At 31.6% G+C, this 19289-nt stretch overlaps 1 protein-coding gene across 1 annotated transcript in view; it reads right to left on the bottom strand.

The window, feature by feature from the left end:
• Positions 1-2338: 2338 nt before the first annotated feature.
• LOC129225786 (vacuolar protein sorting-associated protein 52 homolog) overlaps positions 2339-19289 on the bottom strand; it is a 50846-nt gene continuing 33895 nt past the window's right edge. The window contains exons 14-19 of the mRNA XM_054860295.1: positions 10317-10435; positions 8330-8453; positions 5462-5665; positions 4680-4857; positions 4446-4564; positions 2339-2571 (exon numbers count right to left, since the gene is read on the bottom strand). Coding sequence (XP_054716270.1) covers positions 2425-2571; positions 4446-4564; positions 4680-4857; positions 5462-5665; positions 8330-8453; positions 10317-10435 — 891 coding nt within the window. The 3' untranslated portion in view covers positions 2339-2424. The remainder of the gene's footprint in view (positions 2572-4445; positions 4565-4679; positions 4858-5461; positions 5666-8329; positions 8454-10316; positions 10436-19289) is intronic.

Below are 19289 nucleotides of genomic sequence, written 5' to 3'. Positions count from 1 at the left end.
TTTTTTTTTTTTAATCGCTGCTAGGGCATTCCAAGGTATTTTTGACATTTATGTAGAGTCCGTAACGTGACGTTTCTTGCCATAACTTTTTAATTTATTGTTTGATTAGCATATTATTTTATTTTGATCTTTTCCTACCAACACACCAGCTCAAATTAAAATAATTTGCAAATCAAACGGTTAATTAAAAAGTTATGGCAAAAAAAGGTCACGTTACAGACTCTACATAAATGTCAAAAATACCTTGGAATGCCCCTGCTAGCACCTGTCTTTTTAAATTTTGTAGAGTATTTTTGACAAAATTTTCAATTTGTTTTAAGAGAAAGCTTCAATGATCTATTATTTTATGACAAGCTTTCCAAACTATTGATGAAGCACTTTGCCAATGAATTTTCACTAACAACAAAATGTGGAAAGATTCAGGCGCTATTAATGTTTAAAAAAAAAGGTCTATTTCAAATACTTAAATGTAGGTAATTATGCAAATAAATAAATAAATAAATAAATCAACCCTGCCTGGATTCAAAATTTGAACTTCTTAGTAAAATCAGAATTTTACATTATTTGAACACTATATTTTTAGCAGAATTGGTTATTGAAATAAAGGCTTTTCAGAAAATTGAAAAAAAAAAAAAAATAATAAAATTTTTACAGGATCCTTCCATTGATACATCACCATCTTGTTAAAAATTTTGAAGAATGGGGATTGGATGTTACTTGGATGTAAATTAATTCATTTTGGAAAAATACTTCATAATGATAAAAATTGATTAGCTTTCTAGATGGGAATACTTAGGTTTTTTAATTGTGAAAGTCTTAAGCATCTTTCATAAAATGTAGCATCAGTTGAAAGAGGTTTTTCTCACAAACAAAAGGATACTGACATAAGAAAGATCATCTTAAAGCATTGACTCTATAATAACAATTTTAAGGTTAATTAAGGTACTGAAATGGGGAAACCAATAAATTATGCATGCATTACCAAGGAAAGAGTTCTGTTTTATCATGATTTATTATAGTACTAAACACAAAATTCATAAAGAAATGGGAAATTCTTGTAGAGATGCATAACAATCAGAGGCAAAAGAAAAGGTTCATGTACCTTCCAAGAAAAAAAATAGTGAAACTTGGGGAAAAAATTGATTTTGCAGTCTGATTAATGTAGGCCGTCAAGGCATAGAAAATGGCCTTAAACGTAAATACATATATATGTATAAACTTTTTTTTTTCTCCGAAGCTATTCATTCAAGAACTGCATACTCATTCTAAGTAAAAGTTATAACTTTTATTTGGATTTTCTAACTGTATGCAATATGATTAATTGAAGTCATTGATAATAATTTATACAAGAATATCTAGATTATATATACTATGCATTTTTTATTTTTTCATATCAGTATTATTCACAAAACGTGTCCTATATTTGTCCTATATTTCTGGTGGAAAATGTCCTATGTATTAAAAGTTGACCACTTCTACCCCTGGAGAAGGTTTGAACCCTAAAAACCCACCCCTTAAATATGGTCATGCGTACAGGGTCTACAGTTGCGTGTATGCAGTTAAATTTGATATGTAACATTAATACTTTTCATAGAAAAAAAATATCCGTTTTAAAAAACTTTAAAATTAAAAAAAAAGGCTTGTCCCTTTTAAGTTTTGTAAAACACTTATGATTTTAAATGCATTTTAAAAAAATGTACTCAAAAAGCTTTTAAGTGGGAACATGAAGCAGTTTTGTTTTTCATGAAAAGTATTCAGGTTGTACATCAATTGAACGTGCAATTATATTAAAAAAAAAACTACTCTCCATAGAGCTTGAGTTATACCCTTTTTTTTATTTGGAGGGAAAGTGAGCATTATATTAACTGTTACAACAGTCATGATATGTCAAATTAGTAAGAATACTCATTGGTTGTACGTTGTCTTTGTCCTGAAATTCCTATTGGTTGGCCCTCCTTGGTATAAACACCGGTGTCCACGTAGTTGTCGGTTCTCTCGCGACGTTTGGTTGTGTTCGTGAGCTTTTTGCACTGATGAAGAGGCTTCATCGTAGCCTTGAAATTGCTGTATGCCGTATTTTCTTCAATATTTGTGCTTTATTTACATTGGCTTTTCGCTTAAATCATATTGTAGCACAAAGCTTATTGGATACTTTTTCATTTATACTCATTGTGTAATAAGGTATTAAATTATATTTCTATTGCAGTTTAAAATTACTTGGTTGAAACATTACAAGTTTTTCACCCTCAATGGTCCAATTTTCAAAATCCACTCATTTAACAGTTGTAAGATTTAAAGTCATAACTTGTAAAATAATATCAATAAATATGCTCAATAGTAACTGTATAATAATAAATTTTATTTTACAAATTATGTACAATTATTTACACTAATATTTTGAAGGAAAATTTGGCTCAACACAGATTAAAAATTGGTTTTGAATTTTTTTGCTTCTACCATGATGTGATGGATGTTCAACAAATCACTTCGTACTGGCAAGCTTTTGAATGGTTGCTGTGAGAGTACTTTTTGAAATCTGTGGTAATATTGAATCAGTTGTGTAAGAGCAGTCTACAAAAAAAAAAAAAAAATAATAATAATAATAAATAAATAAACAGTTACAATATTTTCCATCTCGACATAAAAACAATTAGTCGAACCTCGTTGATGCAAAATTCGCGGGACCATAATTCAGGGTTCATACTCTATTTGGATGAAAAAATTCCATGACTTTTCCAAGACTTTTTCATGACTTCAATGAAAATTTTCATGACCTTGTTACACGAAAAGAATAGCACTATTTAATCTCAAACTTAATAATTTTTGGAAATGAGCATTAACAAAACGTCTCAATGAATACCACAGTCTCATTGAAGCACTTACTCATAATGGAAAAAATATAAGTGTACACTTAAAAAACTAAACTATTCTTATTTGTCTTCATCATATAAATTTAAGTAACGTAAAAATGCAGTGAAACGAATATGATGATGCTTAAATATGTAACATTTTTTTTATAAACAGGGAGAATGATATTGAATGGAACAAAGGTTGAATGAGTGAGTCATCACTAAGTTTCAATAAATGTGCTTCAAAAGTGACCTTTTAGTGTCAACAGAGCATTTAATCATCCACGTAACTAGACAGTTTTTTGAATTTTTAAAATGAAGCCGCATAGTTTAGTTCTTTAAGTTTAAAAACCAGATCTTTTTTGATTCATTACTGAATGGTTTTTTCAATCTTCTGATTTAAAAGTATACTTGTTTTGTTTACTTATTTGCACATTTTCAAGTGTATATAAATTAATAGGTTCAGAAATTCCAGAACATGTTAGATTCCTGACATTGAGCGTAGCAGTGGGTCGCATGGATTAGTTTTGCGGGCCGTATGCTGGGCACTACTCTTTTAGATTATTAGAATTCCTATTTTTCTGTATTCTATCGCCTGACTAAAGATCTTTATTTTCTAAAATTTTCAATAAATTAAGATAAACTCTGTCAAATTTAATAATAAAGTTCTTACGAGTGATGGAATCGAACTCGGATGCAATTGAACTGCCTTTTTTGAGTGGGCGTGGCAAAACAAAGAATGTGCAAGTTCGCTACTACAGAATATGAAACATAAGAAGTGTTGAAAATAACAGTTTATTCAAAATCTCAGTTATGTCCAAGCAGAAAAATCACATCGCTAAAAAGGCAAGCAGCTGCGACAGAAGTGGATGCAATGAGATTTCAAAATTCAAGATATAGTTTTGGGATCGTTCAATTTTCCACTTTTAATAGCTTTTATGCGCTATAGTGTTAAATCACTCAAGATTTCTAATGCTCTTTTAGTTACTGTTACTTTCTCTTTGTCCAGGACATTTTTCCATGACTTGAAAGAAATTTCCATGACTTTCAATGAAAATTTCAATTTTCCATGACTTTTCCAGGTCTGAAATTCGTTTATTTTTTTTCCATGACTTTCCAGGATTTCCATGACCCGTACGAACCCTGATAATTATTTCATGTTAACTGGATTTCATCTTATCTGATAAATTATTAAATGAATGTTATTTCACCGGACGAATCAAGTATTTTATTTTAAACTATTTCATGCTAACCAGGTCAGATTGTACTCTGTTTCCGGATCTAGGATTTTTCTGAACTGGGGCAAATCTTGAAACCCTCTTCCTTTCAAGTTTTTATAACAAGTTACCAAAAAAAAAGTCTGACACAAAAGCAGGGAAGGCCATTTTCATGTCCTTATGATAACGCCTCATTCTTTTGCTTTTCTCTTCTGAGATGAAATAAACACATTCAACTTAGGAAGCGAAACTTTTACAAGAAAAAAAAAGGATGAAATTAGTGTTTCAAATTTAACTTGATAGTAATTTTAATATATAAAATTAATGTTTAAAAGCTATTTGAACTATAGAAACATTACCATTGAAACCATTAATTTACCTGCAATATATTTGTTCCATTTTTAAAATTTGTAAATGTTGTCATGATATCAGCATTTATTTCATCCATAGCTTTTTTCCACCCACTGTTGAAAGACTTTACAATGGAATTGACTTTAGCTGAAATATACATGTGTCATCAATATATTAAAATTATTTTAATATATATATATATATGTATATATATATATGTATATATAAAAAAAACCTTTGTTAAACAAAGGTCTTATTTTACCTGCTTCACTTTTTAGACAGTCCATTTGCCCTCGCTCTAAATACTTTTCACAATCCTTAACAAATGTCATCATTCCTCCAAAATATGGTGAAAGTATCTCTTCCACATACTCCATAATCCTGGCATTTAAAAGGTCTTTGAAACTTTCAGATTCCCTTGAATCTTCTTTTGTCCTTTCCTATTAAAAAAATAAAAAAAAACTGCAACTGCAAATTTCCTGAACTGAACTAAATACATTTAGTACTAGCCAGTACTGTAGTTGGAAAAAATATGTTTGAGGAGATTAACATTGGGGTTTGTAGACTCCAATAAGAAAAGGTGGCTTAACCAATTTACATTACATTTGCATTCTTTGTGCAATAAAAAACCAAATATTTCAGGGGAGCATGCCATTTAAATTTTTAGGGGGGGGGGGCTATAGGGGCATATGTGAACAATTGAAGACACTTTTAAAAAATTCCATAAAGTATAGAAATAATTCTTTTAAAAATCTGAAAAAAAATCAATGGCAGAAAGAAACGGCACTATTCAATCATGTCGACTCTTTTGAGAAATTGAAAATATTTTCTGAGATATTAAGATATGGAAAAAAAAAATTATCCACATGTGCCCACTTTTCCTCTACATATTTTGATAATTTTCAATGCATATAATCAGGCTTTATTGGTCTTTTATTGCACTTCTTTCGATCATGTCCTAATGGTTCAGAATCCACTTATTGTGTTACTTAAAGGTGATAGTTATTGTTATGAATGTTATAATGAAAAAAGATCAAACCTTACAAGTAGAACATTTAGCATCATATCATAATTATTTATCTGAAATATCAGCTGATCTTTATGGTCTGGAAACTCAGCAGCCATTCGAAGAATGAAACTTTCTACTTCTGCTTGAAGAGCTGCTAATAACCTTGCAACTCGCTCGCTTGGAAAATTTTCGTTAATGCCTACAAGAGCAGCAGAAAATTCTGCATATCTTCTGGTGATCTAGAAAATAAAACTTACGTTTATAATTTAAATTTAAAATACGGCTTTTCATAATAGTTTTCCAATATTTAGCAGTTGTTATACAGTTCATAGCTTAAAAACACAAAACTTGTGATGCCCAAACTGACGTCAGGTACAAGAAAAATTACTGATGACATCTGGTTAATTTTATAGATACGATAAACTTCTTCCAGTTCCTCACTAATGTGTCTAATACTAAAAAGTTCAAATAACAGAAATGTTGTAAAATGTGCTAAAGCTGCAGAGACAAACATAGATACAGTCGACTCTCTTAAGAACGACCCCTATTACTGCGACCCTTCCATTATAGGAACCAATGCATGAAGTGCTGTTCCCCACGTCAGATATGCAATGGTATTTTATCGTCCAAATTGAACCGTTCATTCCAATATACCGTCCAAAATTATGTTCTTTTCCCCTTTTATTATCCTGAGGACTAGCTTTTCAAAAACTGATATTAAAACCTTTAGTACTTTAAAGTTCAAAATATTTCCATTGAAAGCAATTACAGGTTGGTAAAGGATGAAAGAAATAATGAAAACCGCGAACAAATGGTAGGCATTATGCGTTGTGTTTTGTGGAGAAAGTCATGAAAGTAGAAAGCTTTTATAATATCTATGTAAGAGGAGAAGATGTACACTTGGAAAAAATCTTAAACAAAAAAATAAAAATATATTTAATTTTAAAAATGACCGTTTTTTTTTGGTTATTTTCAATGTATTTGTCGTTAAACGTATTATTTTGAGGTTATGTGTAATTTATGGACAATATTTCAGTATGAAAATTACAAGAGAAAGAAACTAGCAAAATAATTTCTAAAACATAATTATTTTAATATTTTGTTAATTTCTTGTTTCCCTTTTAAGACAAAACATAACTTTGAAAAACAATTCCTGCCTTTAAAAAAAACGTGCAATATGTTATAACGACCTCTAATTATAGCGACCAATTTTAATTGGACAATGGAGGTCTTTGTAACGAGCGTCGACTGTATAACAGAGTCCTAAATATTGAGATCTCAATAACCTGGCCAACTCCAGAATACTTGCAAACGAAAACCAATGCATGAAAAATCCCTTGCTTGTGAATTTCTGTTAATCTGGCATCTCAAACATGGCCACTTTTAAGCCTACACCTGGCCAAGTATTTGAAACTCTACTGTATTTCTCATTTAAAAAATAAGATTTTATAGATTAAAGGTGTTAAACTTTTTAGTATGTTATAAGAGATTTAATACAGTGCATAGAGTATTCAGTAAATTACCGCCCTTTAGCCAGGGCTAAAGGGCCGGTAATTTACTGAATATACCATGCCTTACCTTCAATCTTCGAGTTGAACCGAACCATTGCTTCGGTCACTCGTCTGGTCTGTGCTAATTCTATATTAGCTACCAGTTTGTTTGGCGCTCTTGGCTTCCTTACGAGGTTTTCATCTCCAGCTCAGTCACTTTCCTATGCCGGGCTGTTGAGTGCTAATGAGCACGAAACTGCAGTCCTCGGCTGGAAATGACTGAGCTGGCAGCGTATTTCATGTAGTTCATTGAGTACTTCTACCCAAGACAAACTTTTCACTAGATTAAACCTCTTATTCATTTTTTTTATGAACCTGAACAAGCGTTGACAGCAATAAATGATAAGAAAACTAATCTCTGTGGCTAATATTTTAATTAATACTGACATTTGTTTTTTAACATGATAATCAATTAATTTACTAAATTTGGATTGACTGCTATCATTCGATTACAATCAACAAAACTATCAAATGCTAGCTTTATCATTTTAATACAAGACAAAGTTCGATGCCCCCTACAAGATCAGCATTTAATGATTCTAGGGAGCTTCGAATGTACAGGACTTCTTTCTGTTAACTTCAGAGTAATTTTTTTTAAATTGCTCTAAACAGTATCTGATGCTAAGACTGCCTTGCTGCAAAACTAATGTCCACATTAGCAATTCATTAAGCATACATTTATGAAACATTAACCATTTTGAAAAGACCCAACCCCAAACAACGTTTATCCAAACATCGTTTTTGACGAAAAAAGGTGAATTTGGACAAACCCAATTCAGTATGTAGTTTGTTTCATGTTTGGATATGCTTTTACTTTCAACGATTATCTGGTTTCTCTATATTTCAGAGCTTAAGAAAATCAACAGGCTAAAAAGTATATTTCATTTAACTTAAAGCCCGAGGCTTTTATACGCACATGCTTTGTCATTTCACCAACACTTAAAAAATGAAGTACAGTAGATGGTGGTTAAATGAATCAAACGCTTTAATTAATCAAATTGTGAAAAACAACAAAATCCAGCTTCGTTGAATTAGCGACTTGATTGAATTATCCCCTTTATGGAATCAAAACTGTTTAGAACAAACGTAATTCATATTAACAGCGACCTCTGTAATTAGACGAGAGAAAATTTCAATGTCCTTTATCATGTTCAACTATACTTCTGTCTCTGAAATTTGAGGTTTTTCTTTATCTCAGTTGTACTTAATAAAAGAGAATTGAAATGACATAATGAAAAACACAACATACATCTGTATTTTAGTTTTTGAACATCTCCTTATTATTAGCAAGTACTTATGTGGTGTCCTTTTTATAATGCAAAAGAATAACACATAATAAAAAGTAACACTTACATAATGAGGTCTCTTATCTATATTTGTAAACTTTTGAGGATCACAATCTCTAACACTTTCAATGTTTAAACGCAATATGTATTCAAATCGTGGCCAAAATATCTGCAGTAACGTTTCCCAATACCTGAAATATATTAATAAATATAATACAACACTTCTAAGGCATTAAAAAAAAAGTTTCAAAATAATAAAATAATTTTCTTTTTATTATAACTTTCATACAAACTAAAAAATTGCAGGACCAGTTATTATAGTACCTTTATGCAAGTGAAATATAGTTCACTTGAAAAGTTCAGTTGTTTGAATGATTCATTAAATTATTTTTGAATAGAAAAATTATTGAATTTCTGAAATAAACAGTTTTAAAAAAATTGGAAGGCCATTGTTGAACTATTTCATATGTATACAACCCTATTGAAACAGTCATTTTTCCTGAAGTCAAGATTAGCTAGAGTTTTGAAAAGCTTTAGGCGATGACCTTTGGTTTTGCCATCTGTGCAGAAATTTAGCCCATAAACGTTCTTCGTTTTAACTGAACATATAACTGGATCATATCCCCTTTTACTCTCCTTTGTTCAGGACTATATATTAAGCCTGAAATCATTATCTAAATTTCAAGCCCATTTACTAACCTTGTAGCCCTTCTTTGGAAACTTTAAATTAAGTTAATATCTTTCTTAAGGAAAGGAGACCAAAATGACTTGGATAGAAACAAAATTCACATAAAAAATGCATGTAACTTTTCTTGTGAAAAATTTTTTTTCAAAGCATTTCAAGGTATATTTTTAATTGCAGTTTTGACATTATTAAATTTCATGTTAACATTAAATTACAGGTTGTAGTTTTGTTTGATAGCGATTAAATGGCCAAGATGCTCAAAATTTTCCCTTTTGGTCTTATCTAAAAATTTTGGATCCATAATCACGCAAAAGTCAGATTCAGCAAAATCTTCTTCCTCTCGATTTAGTTTTACTTTAAAATTATGATTCAACTTCAAGAATTCATATAGGGGAACATGGGCAAAGAGAACTAGCGGGACAATGTGAAATGGTGAAATTTTTACTCTGCTTTTAGCTTCACCTATCTGGTATTATTTTAACTAAGTAGTACCATATGTAGTCTATTCCAGTCAGGAAAAAAATACCGCCGAAGATTAAAGCATTTGGTAATACAGACAATTTTTAAATAATCGATACTCATATTATAATATTTTGTTGTAAGTCAAAAAAATATTTTTGTTACTATAAAATGATAAAGTTCTTTTTATTAACATTTTAAATTTTAATTGAGACCTCCTAATATTCAATGCAGCATTAATTTAGTTGATGTTGATATTAAGTTAGTTTTACTTTAAATAAATTTTACAGTTAATCAAGTACATAGGGGGCGAAGTGAAATAGCTTGTTTCATTTACTCACTTAATCATTTAATGTAAATCACTTACGTTTTTTATTCATTCATTCACTTATTTTCTTATTCATTCAATATTTCACTCGCTCCTTTATTTTTCTTCATATATCAATTGATTTATTCATTTAATTATTTGTTTATTGTTTCATTATCTTTTCATTTATTCATTCAACCTGTTATTTACTAATTCTTTTGATCAAAAATATGTTTTATAATCGAATAGAAAATATTTCATTAGAAAAATATTTTATTTTTCACTTGCTCCATGAAAAAAAAGTGAAAATTTTCTACTTTTTTTAAAGCCTCAAATTTGCTGCCAAAAACTAAAAATAATGTTTCAATGCAAGTTTTATTATAAAATGCAACGTTCTTTCTTTAAGCACAGTAATTTTCAGAACAAACTTCCGATTTGTTCATTTAAAAAAAACCTCAGATCTTAACCATTTTACTTTGCTCCACATTCCCCTACATGACCTTTGGTCTATTGAAAAAGATAAGAAATAAATCCTTGGTTAAGATATTAACAATAAATAAATTATAAATACATTAATAAAAGAAACTAAATAGAAAAACTTACTTGTCAAGGGAAGGAACATTTCGCTTATGCATTAAAACTTGATATCGATGAATAATGTGTATGGATAAAAACAGTGCAATTGAATCATAGCAATCTTGAACATAAGTTTCCATGTTTTTCTAAAAAGAAACATTATGTAAGATACATTTTAAACACAATCAACAATAAAGTATTTCTGCTTCTCTGGTTTAAAAATAGCTTTTAGCATTAATACATAATTTATACAATCAGAAATAACAGCTCCAAAATATTATTGAACACACATTTAATTTTTACAATAATATAATGCATTTGCTCTGCAAAATGCTGCATCACACTCTGCAAAAGATTTTCTTCTGCAATAAGATGTTAGAGAATCTAAAATTTATTAAATTTGAAAAACAATAAAATTTTGTTTCACTTAGTAAGTAATAGAGATTTATGTGTATAGTAAATCCAAAATTATAACGCACAGACATGCAAATTAAATTGCATGCTCATGTTTTAGAATTACAAGGAACCACATTTTCAATGCAAAAAATGTGATCTCCTGGCTAAAAAAACATCCCTATGATTGGCTTGTTCTCTCTTGGATACGCAATATATACTGTAGGGACTGCAATACTGGACCAAAAATGCAATACTGGTATTTGGTATTTTTTAAACCTGATACCGGGATACCAGTATTAGAAATTGCTAAAAAATGATCAGAAACATACATTGTTTTGTTGCCATATTTCATAATTTTGTGCAAAAATTATATTATTTATGAAAAGAAATATAAAATGAAGGAACAAATGTAATAATAAAAAATCAATAATAGTAAGAAACATAATGCATCTCTTGAATTGTTTCTAAGCATGGAACTCCTTTTAGTGTATAAATATCTTGCAGTTGAAAATACTCTTTCTTAATTCACACAGGTCAGTAGCACGATTCACAGCCTCAAAGTCCTTCCTCTTCAAATAATTTATTCTCATTCGTGTTATTTTTTGGATAAATTCTTTTGTGTGTGTGTGTATGTGTGTGTTTCTTTTGTATTGTGTGCAGTATTATTATTAGTTTTTTTTTTTTTTTTTAATTTATTGCTACTTATAATTTCTCTTCAAGAGACGATACTTTTCCAATATTAACATCATCTTCAACGATTCCTTTTGGATTAAGATAGGTTTGTGCTTGTTTTTTGATCTGAATTTGATCTTGTAAGTTTATTTTATTTGTTTTTGATTTCATTTCAAAATTCTTTTTAATTATAATTATTTAAATCTCTGAAAATATGTTTCAGTTGATTATGTCTTACTTCTATGCAAATATTCAAGGCATTACATAACTTCTAAATATTATATTGCCAAGTTTAAAGCTAAATATCTTGACAGGACAACAAACCAATACCGATGACAACAAATTACCAGTTGTTATACTAACAAGAAAAAGGTTTTGTCAAAAATTAGTAAGTTGAAACAAATATTTTAAAAAACAAATCATAAAATATAACTGCAATTGATGGTTGGAATAAATTATTCATATGGCAAATACATTCGAAATTACACTTGAAATTAACTTTCGCAGAACGGAAAATGAGTGATCAGGGAAATGAAAAAGAAAAAAAAAAAAATGAATAAATAAATAAATAGATAAACATGGTGCTCATAAGCGGACAAAAATGCAATTAATCTCACCATTTATTAATGAAAATATATATTTGAAATCTTTCTGCTACTTTTATCTAATGATATTCTGTTAGTTCGCCCTTTTAAAGTCAAAATTTTACAGCAATAGATTGATTTTGGTACTGCATCATAGAAAAAGAAATGTAGGTAATAAAAGTAGGTACCTAAGTTAAATTGGAAACTCAATAATTGAAACTATTTATTATTTTCAGCTAATACTGAAAATACTGGTATTTCTCCTCAACAAATACCGATACTTCGAAATAGCAAAATAGCTCAAAATACTGGTCTTTGGTATACCGGTGCTGCAATCACTATATACTTGCAACCACAAAAGTGTTTCAAATAAGGCAAGAACTCATGTTACTGTATTTTAAACTTAATAATTTTGTAAAAACCATGAAATTTAACTTTTTATTCCCTTATTCTCTAAAGGCATATTTTGCATAAGTTTATGCAAACCAAACAAATATAACAAAAAGATTATTTTTCGTACAAAAAAAAAAACTACTGAGAAAAAAGTTACTATATATGGCACACAATGACAGCTTTTCTTAATTTCTTTTACTAGTGGAACCCTTTTTAATGCTCACTTTTTTCTCGGAACTCTTGGTTTTTCATCACCTGTTTGAGATGGAGTAGCCAGGATTCTGTTTCAGAGGATGCCCAGGTTCTTACCTCAAACAGACTATCACATTAACTACTTTTTATTAAATCATCAATTAAGTCAACTTCATTAATGATCTAGCTTAATGGCTAGTTATTACAGTGGAATCCGCTTAATTGGATCTCCGGTTAATTGGAACAGCCGCTTACTCGAATCAAATCTTAAAGAACCAAAACAAATCCCATTACACAAGCCTAATATTATTCGCTTATTGGGACTAAAAATTGTTTAATCGGAGCAAGGAACATGGGAACAAATTGGAAAAAAGAATTGAAAATCGCAAGCTGGAAACGAGTTTCAGGTATGTTAATGCACTTAATAGGTGCAATAAAAATTACTAAAAATAGTTCCTTGAAATTTTCAATTAAATTCAGCAGTATTTACAGGAAAAAAGGGTTAAAGAAACTTCCATTGCATGGCGGCACTGTTCCAGCAGAGATCAAAATATCACTGAAATTTCTAATTTCTTCAATTCAGTTTGCACATAAAAAAATGTGTAAATAAAATTTTTTTTCCTTTTGGTTGTAAAACACGTAATTTACATTTCATTGGAATTTTTAATGACCGATTAGTGCTTTTTATCACTTATTTTTTTTCTCTCACATTTTTAGTTCTGGTTATTGAATTGAATCGATGCTGACTGAAAGGAACGTATCAAAAACCGAATCGATCTGAACACGTTGCTGAACAATTGTAAAACGATTACTTGCATTATTTTAATTTATTTTTCAATGAAAAAATTTCGTAAACAGCGATTTTTCTTCCTTGTAAGCTCACCATACATATGGGGCTTACCATAATCATAAGGGCATTTAATTTTTTTGTTTAGAGCATGTTCGGTCAAGCTTCACAGGTTCTGTTCATTTAATCAGACCGGCCGGTTATTAGGATCAAAATGGCCCCATCCCAATGTGGTCCTATTGCTACGAACAGGGGTGCCCACAAGGGGGGATTATGGCGCAAGTTGCGCCATCAAAATTTTTGGGGGGGATTTTTTTCCAGAAGGTTTTTTTCTTTAGAACATGAAATTTTCGAAATTTGGAATGAAAAATATTAAAACTCATTCAATAATAAATAGATGCATTAATAATGCTTTTTTCACGTACTGTCTTACGGGCCGTCGCAGTAGCTAGCACCCCCTCCCCTCCCCCTAGTTTTTCAGAAGTGGGGCTGCCAATTTCATTTTAGCGATGCAACTAACGAAGAAAAAGGGAAACTCTTCGTTGTTTTACAAAATTAAAATAGTAATTATAAATGAACAATTGAAATAATAGTGAAAAGAAGTATTTTTTCTGTAAAATTTGAATAGCAAATGTAATCTTAAAATACAATTTAGGAGCATCCATGATTCTCTTTTATTAGGAGTATCTAAGTAAAGGCCGCAAAAATGTACGCTTCAAACATTTTTATTAACGCAAAAAAAAAAGTATTCAGTACAGTACACTCTTCACTAGGCAGCAGAGTGGGTATGTCTGCCTAGTCGGAAACTATGGGCTCGAATCAGATTAAAGTATTGCGCATAGAGTAAAATTAGCTTAATGGGAGGGATGACCGGCGACAAAACTAACATTCTGCACGCCTTGTCTCTCGGAGGTCCTGGTTATACAAAATCATGCTTCATGGTTCTTCAGTTAAAAAAATAAAAATAAAACACATACATAAATAGGACAGCTTCATTAGGACAGCCCACAGGATAGGGGTCGCCAAAACATTCCCATATGTATTTTTTTTTTGATGAAAAATGTTGTAATGAAAATCATTGCTAAGTGGAGAAAAATGTATGGGTCGCCGAAATAAATTTCAAATAAAGAGAGAGAGGAAAGAAAAACAGTTAAATGTAAAGAGAGATTAAAAGTATTGTAATGAATACTCACACCAAAAGTTCTAAATGTTTGAATGTAAAAATCGTAAGTAAATCAAAGCTTGATCAGGAGATGCAGGTTGCATATTTAAAATAAAATGAAGTGGAATAGAGACCTAAGGTATCGCAGAAAATTACCACATCCGTTCAAATTGTTAAAAGTCCTTTCTCTAAAGCCGCAAACGCTTGTATTGCAAGAAAACAAAAAAATATTTGGCGAGAAATTGAAAACTTTATTATGGAAAATCCAAGCAAATAATCGTGTTTGGCAAAGGAAAATTAGAAAAAAAAATTCACAATGTGTTTATCAATAATTAAAATTTACAATGAAGATAGGAGGGACCATACTGAAAGGAAGAGTGGAGAACTCCAAATCCTTCTTTTTACGTCCCCTAAGCTGGCCTGGAAGCAGGGGCGCCGACTTGGAAAAAATATTGAGGGGGCCGGACACCGGGGTCTAGAGAGTGTGTTGAAGTACGGAGTCCCCCCCCTCGAAAAAAATTCAGATTTTTGTGCCTTGAAAATGCCAACTTACATATTTTCTGGTGTGTATAATTTATACAAACAAACAATATGTGACATTGCGTTTTGTAACGCAAAGTAAAACAATTTGTTTGCGCAAAGTAAAACAATTGCTTCAATTAGATCATGTCACTTGCCTTAAGTGAGGGACAATTTTACAGTTCCATTTTGTGGGGAGCCGTGCAGTGCCATAGCTACGCTACGGCACTATACAAGGTAGTGTACTTGATTTGCATGGAAAGGCACTCCCAGTGGCACCGATTTATAACAACTATTGGGGGGAGGGTGCCATAACGGGGGCCTTGCCAGGGGAAATTTTCTAAATTTGAGATAAAAAATAGTGAGTTTTAAAGTTTTTTAAGCATTTTAGAGTCATATGATCGACATTAGAACCCCAAAAACTCGACTCTCGGTAAATCGACACTCTGAGAAACTCGACAAGCCAACACATTTTTTGGCTTTAAAAAAAGAAAAAAGAAAAAAAATGGGATTTTCGTAAAAAGCTATTTAATTTTCAGTAATAATTATGCTTTTAGTCTATTGCAGAGCAGTGAATATATAGCTCTGAAAAGATTGAAATGATATCTAAATAAATCTAAACTATCATTAAAAAAATAAAGCATAAAAGATTGATGTCGCACTTTGATTACTAAAAGTGAAATAACTAATTTAAGCTTGCTTTGAATAAGGCCCAGAGTTCATTAAATAAATATAATGTCTCAAAATTAATGCTTTAATATAGTTTAAAAAGTTAATACACAGATTACTTTATTAACTCTAATAATTGAAGAAAACTATCACGCCTTCCATTAAATGTACAAATCAAACCCTGATATATTTTTTCCAGATCAGCAACACTTGGATGAGAGCGCTGCCAGCGAAACTTCACCCGAAAGTTCGCGCACTGGGACAAATTCTATGAGTACTCTCAGCTTCGTAACACTATCCTTATTCACACCACTCGTTTTCAATTAACCTGCTTACTACAGCAATAGTTATTTGTTTTAATTCTTTAATAGTTATTTGTTTTAATTTTGTGATTTTAGAAACCATAATATGACAAATAATGTTCTTAAATTATTGAGGGGGCTCTGCCCCCCAAACCAAACTATTGAGGGGGCTTGGGCCCCCTCAAGCCCCATGGAGTTGGCGCCACTGCCTGGAAGTGAGTTTTTAAAACTTAGGTTTTGAAAAAATCCCGGAAAAACGTTCTCCAACTCCAATTCTTACCCTAACGTCATTTAAGATGGCCTACACCTGAGTATTTAGGACTGCAATTTCGGAAAACCGTGAGAGTGCTCCCAACGTAACCTCTGAAAAACGCCCTCTCAATTAATCATTCACATCATTCAAGGTCGAATAAATTTCGTTTCTGGACTTTAATTTAAAAAAAAACTCCCTAAGGTTTCCCAAAACTGTCGTCCTGCAAATATTACCGAAGATCCTCAAAAATTTCATTGTTAAGACTTAAATTCAGAAAATTTTTCGGGGGAAAACTCCAAAACCTTCTACCCTTCTAACAGTATTTAAAATCGTCTACGATTGCGTTAATTAAATTTCAATTTGTAAAAATTTGCCAGGGGATTACTCCGAATATCTCCACCCATTAACATCAACAAAAATCTTCTAAAATTGCGGTTTCAACAGATCGAATTTTTTTCAAGAGAATGCCTTCCCCTTCAAAACTCCCCCCGCCCCCTTTCATTGAAGGTAGGCTTAAATACGTCTTCGGAGCTATAGTTTCAAAAAACTGGCGGTGCACTAAATTTTTAACAAAAAATGTCTCCAATTGTGTTTTTAAGGCTTCAAAATTTCGGGGGGGGGGGGCACATCCCTCTTCTCCTTAATATAACTTTAGATCGTCTAAAACTGAATTTTTTGAACGACAATTTTGAAAATTTTCCCGGGGGGAGTCCCCGGACCCCCCTTTACGTAATCAGAAATAATTCCCAATTGGGAATGCGTGCTTGAAGTTTACATTTTGAAAAATTATAGAACGATGACCCCGAGTGTCTTCCTCTCTCAACATCACCATAGATCGTCTAAAACTATTTTTTAAATAACAATCTTGAAAATTCCCGGGGGAGAGCCCCCGGACCCCTTCTTCGGAACATAGTTAAATATAACGTACGATTTTGTTGGGAACTTAAATTTGGAAAAATTATCGGGAGATGCTATCCTGGACCTCCCTTCCTCACAAACTTAAAATATACTCTAAAACTGCATTTTTATATCTTCAATTTCGAAATAATGCAAGAAGGTAACCCTCCGACACCCCCTAATTCTGATTGAATATTATCCTTACGATTAAACTTATATTGCTAGTAATAAGGTCTAGTAATATGACTATCCCTGCTAAATCAGAAGCCAAATCTTCTCTCTCTCGCTGAGCATTGAAACATGCGTTCGAAACAATTAAGGGGCCGCCAAAAGCGTCTCCCCCCCCCGTTTTTTTGACCTAGCGACAGCTCCGGTACTCTTTCCAAAATTTAATAACCGTGTCTCCTTTTCAATGAAGGGAATATCACAGACGGCTATAAGTTGGTGTCCGTTTCAAAGCTGGTTCAGACGATTTGATATCTTTTCAATTTTTTACAAATTTTCTGGAAGTAGCACAATTTTGCATGATGAATACGTGTGACAGTGATGAGAGGGAGAGAGGTCAAAAATATTTTAGTGTTTGTAATGATTCTGACCATATGCTCTAGTTTACCATTGATTCATTTGCACCTTGACAATCGTTAAGAACCAGTTTTGAAGTTTGCGAATAACGTATTTTTTATCACTCCAATCGATAATTAATATATTTTATTCATTAACTAGCTTAAGCTTATGAAGAATTTTTCTCATTTCACTTTACTCCCATCTTCTCTACCATTTTTAAACTGATTGTTTCAATTTATCATTAGATCATTTTCATTAAAACTTTCAGTGATGTTGGTTTTCGCTCATGGAAGTAGAACAGTCTGTTCTCAAGGTGTTTAAATTATTTTTCGTAAATCATATTTACTTTCTTCTATATCTGATATGTATAGAAGGATATTTGATTCGTTAAAATTTCCGAGTTCTGATTTTCGATGTGTGCTGAATAGCTGAATCCATTTTTGAGGATTTCCGACAAAGATCTGTCATAATGTGCGTGATCCATCTTTTTTGGCTATGCGACTTCAATTTTGGAAAACTTCCATAAGAGCTCCCCCACTGTAACGCCAGAATAAGACTCTCTTTATCATCAAGAATCATCTAAAACTCCGTTTCTAGTACTGCAGTTTTGAAAAATTCATAGGAGAGAGCCCCCGACTCCCACCTTTTTCCTTAGCACGATCAAAGAAAAGCCTAGAATTGCGTTTCTGGAATATCAATTTTAAAAAATTGGCACTAAAATTCACCTTCCACTAATATTATCAAGATCTATCAAAACTGTGTTTTTAAAGCTACAAGTTCGAAAATTTAAGTGGAGAGCCCCTCTTCCTCCCCCCCCCCAATCTCATCAACATTATTTAAAAAATCGTCTTATATTTGGTTTTTAGGGCTTCAATTTCGAGAAAATTACGGGAGAGCTTCCGAAAACTCTTTTGCTTAACGTCACAAAGGTCGGCTACAATTGCAATTTTAGAGCTTCAATTTCAGAAAACTGCTTTTCCCTCAACCATAGATAACGTTTTTAAGACTTTAATTTTAAATATTTTCCTGGGGCGAGCCCTAGGATCTCTTCTTTATCTAACATTGCCACAAATAGTCTAAAACTCGTTTTTAGAACCACAATTTTGAAAATAAAGGAGAGCCCTCCTTAACACAACGTTAAACTATCTACAATTGCACTTTTAAAGTTTCAATATTGAAAAATTACCGGGAAGGGGTAACCAACCCTTTTGTCCCCCTAACATCACCAGAGATCGTCTAAAACGGGTTTTAAAACTGCAAGTTCGAAAATTTTCCGGGGGAGAAACCCCCGGGCTTAAGTGACAATAAAATAGGATTCATATTGTATAGATTCGTATTATATACATTTAATAATGACTACATCCCAAGCCAGAAAGTTGAATCCACTCTTCCTGTAATTATTCATACGTTTGAAAAAAGAAAAAAAAAATAAGGTGAAGCAAAATTCAGGAGCACCCAAAACTTGTTTACTCAAGGTCCACGTTGTAAAATTTGGGGAGGCAAGGCAGGTCAACAATTCAATAATATTTCAGTTCAAATGGTATTTTTTAGCGCTAATCCCCCCCCCCCCCTTGAATTTGACTGGAAATTATACACTCCAAAAACTTATG

The sequence above is a fragment of the Uloborus diversus genome, chromosome 7, assembly GCF_026930045.1.
Source record: "Uloborus diversus isolate 005 chromosome 7, Udiv.v.3.1, whole genome shotgun sequence".
Lineage (NCBI taxonomy): Eukaryota > Metazoa > Arthropoda > Arachnida > Araneae > Uloboridae > Uloborus > Uloborus diversus.
This window is presented reverse-complemented; position numbering and strand designations above follow the sequence as displayed.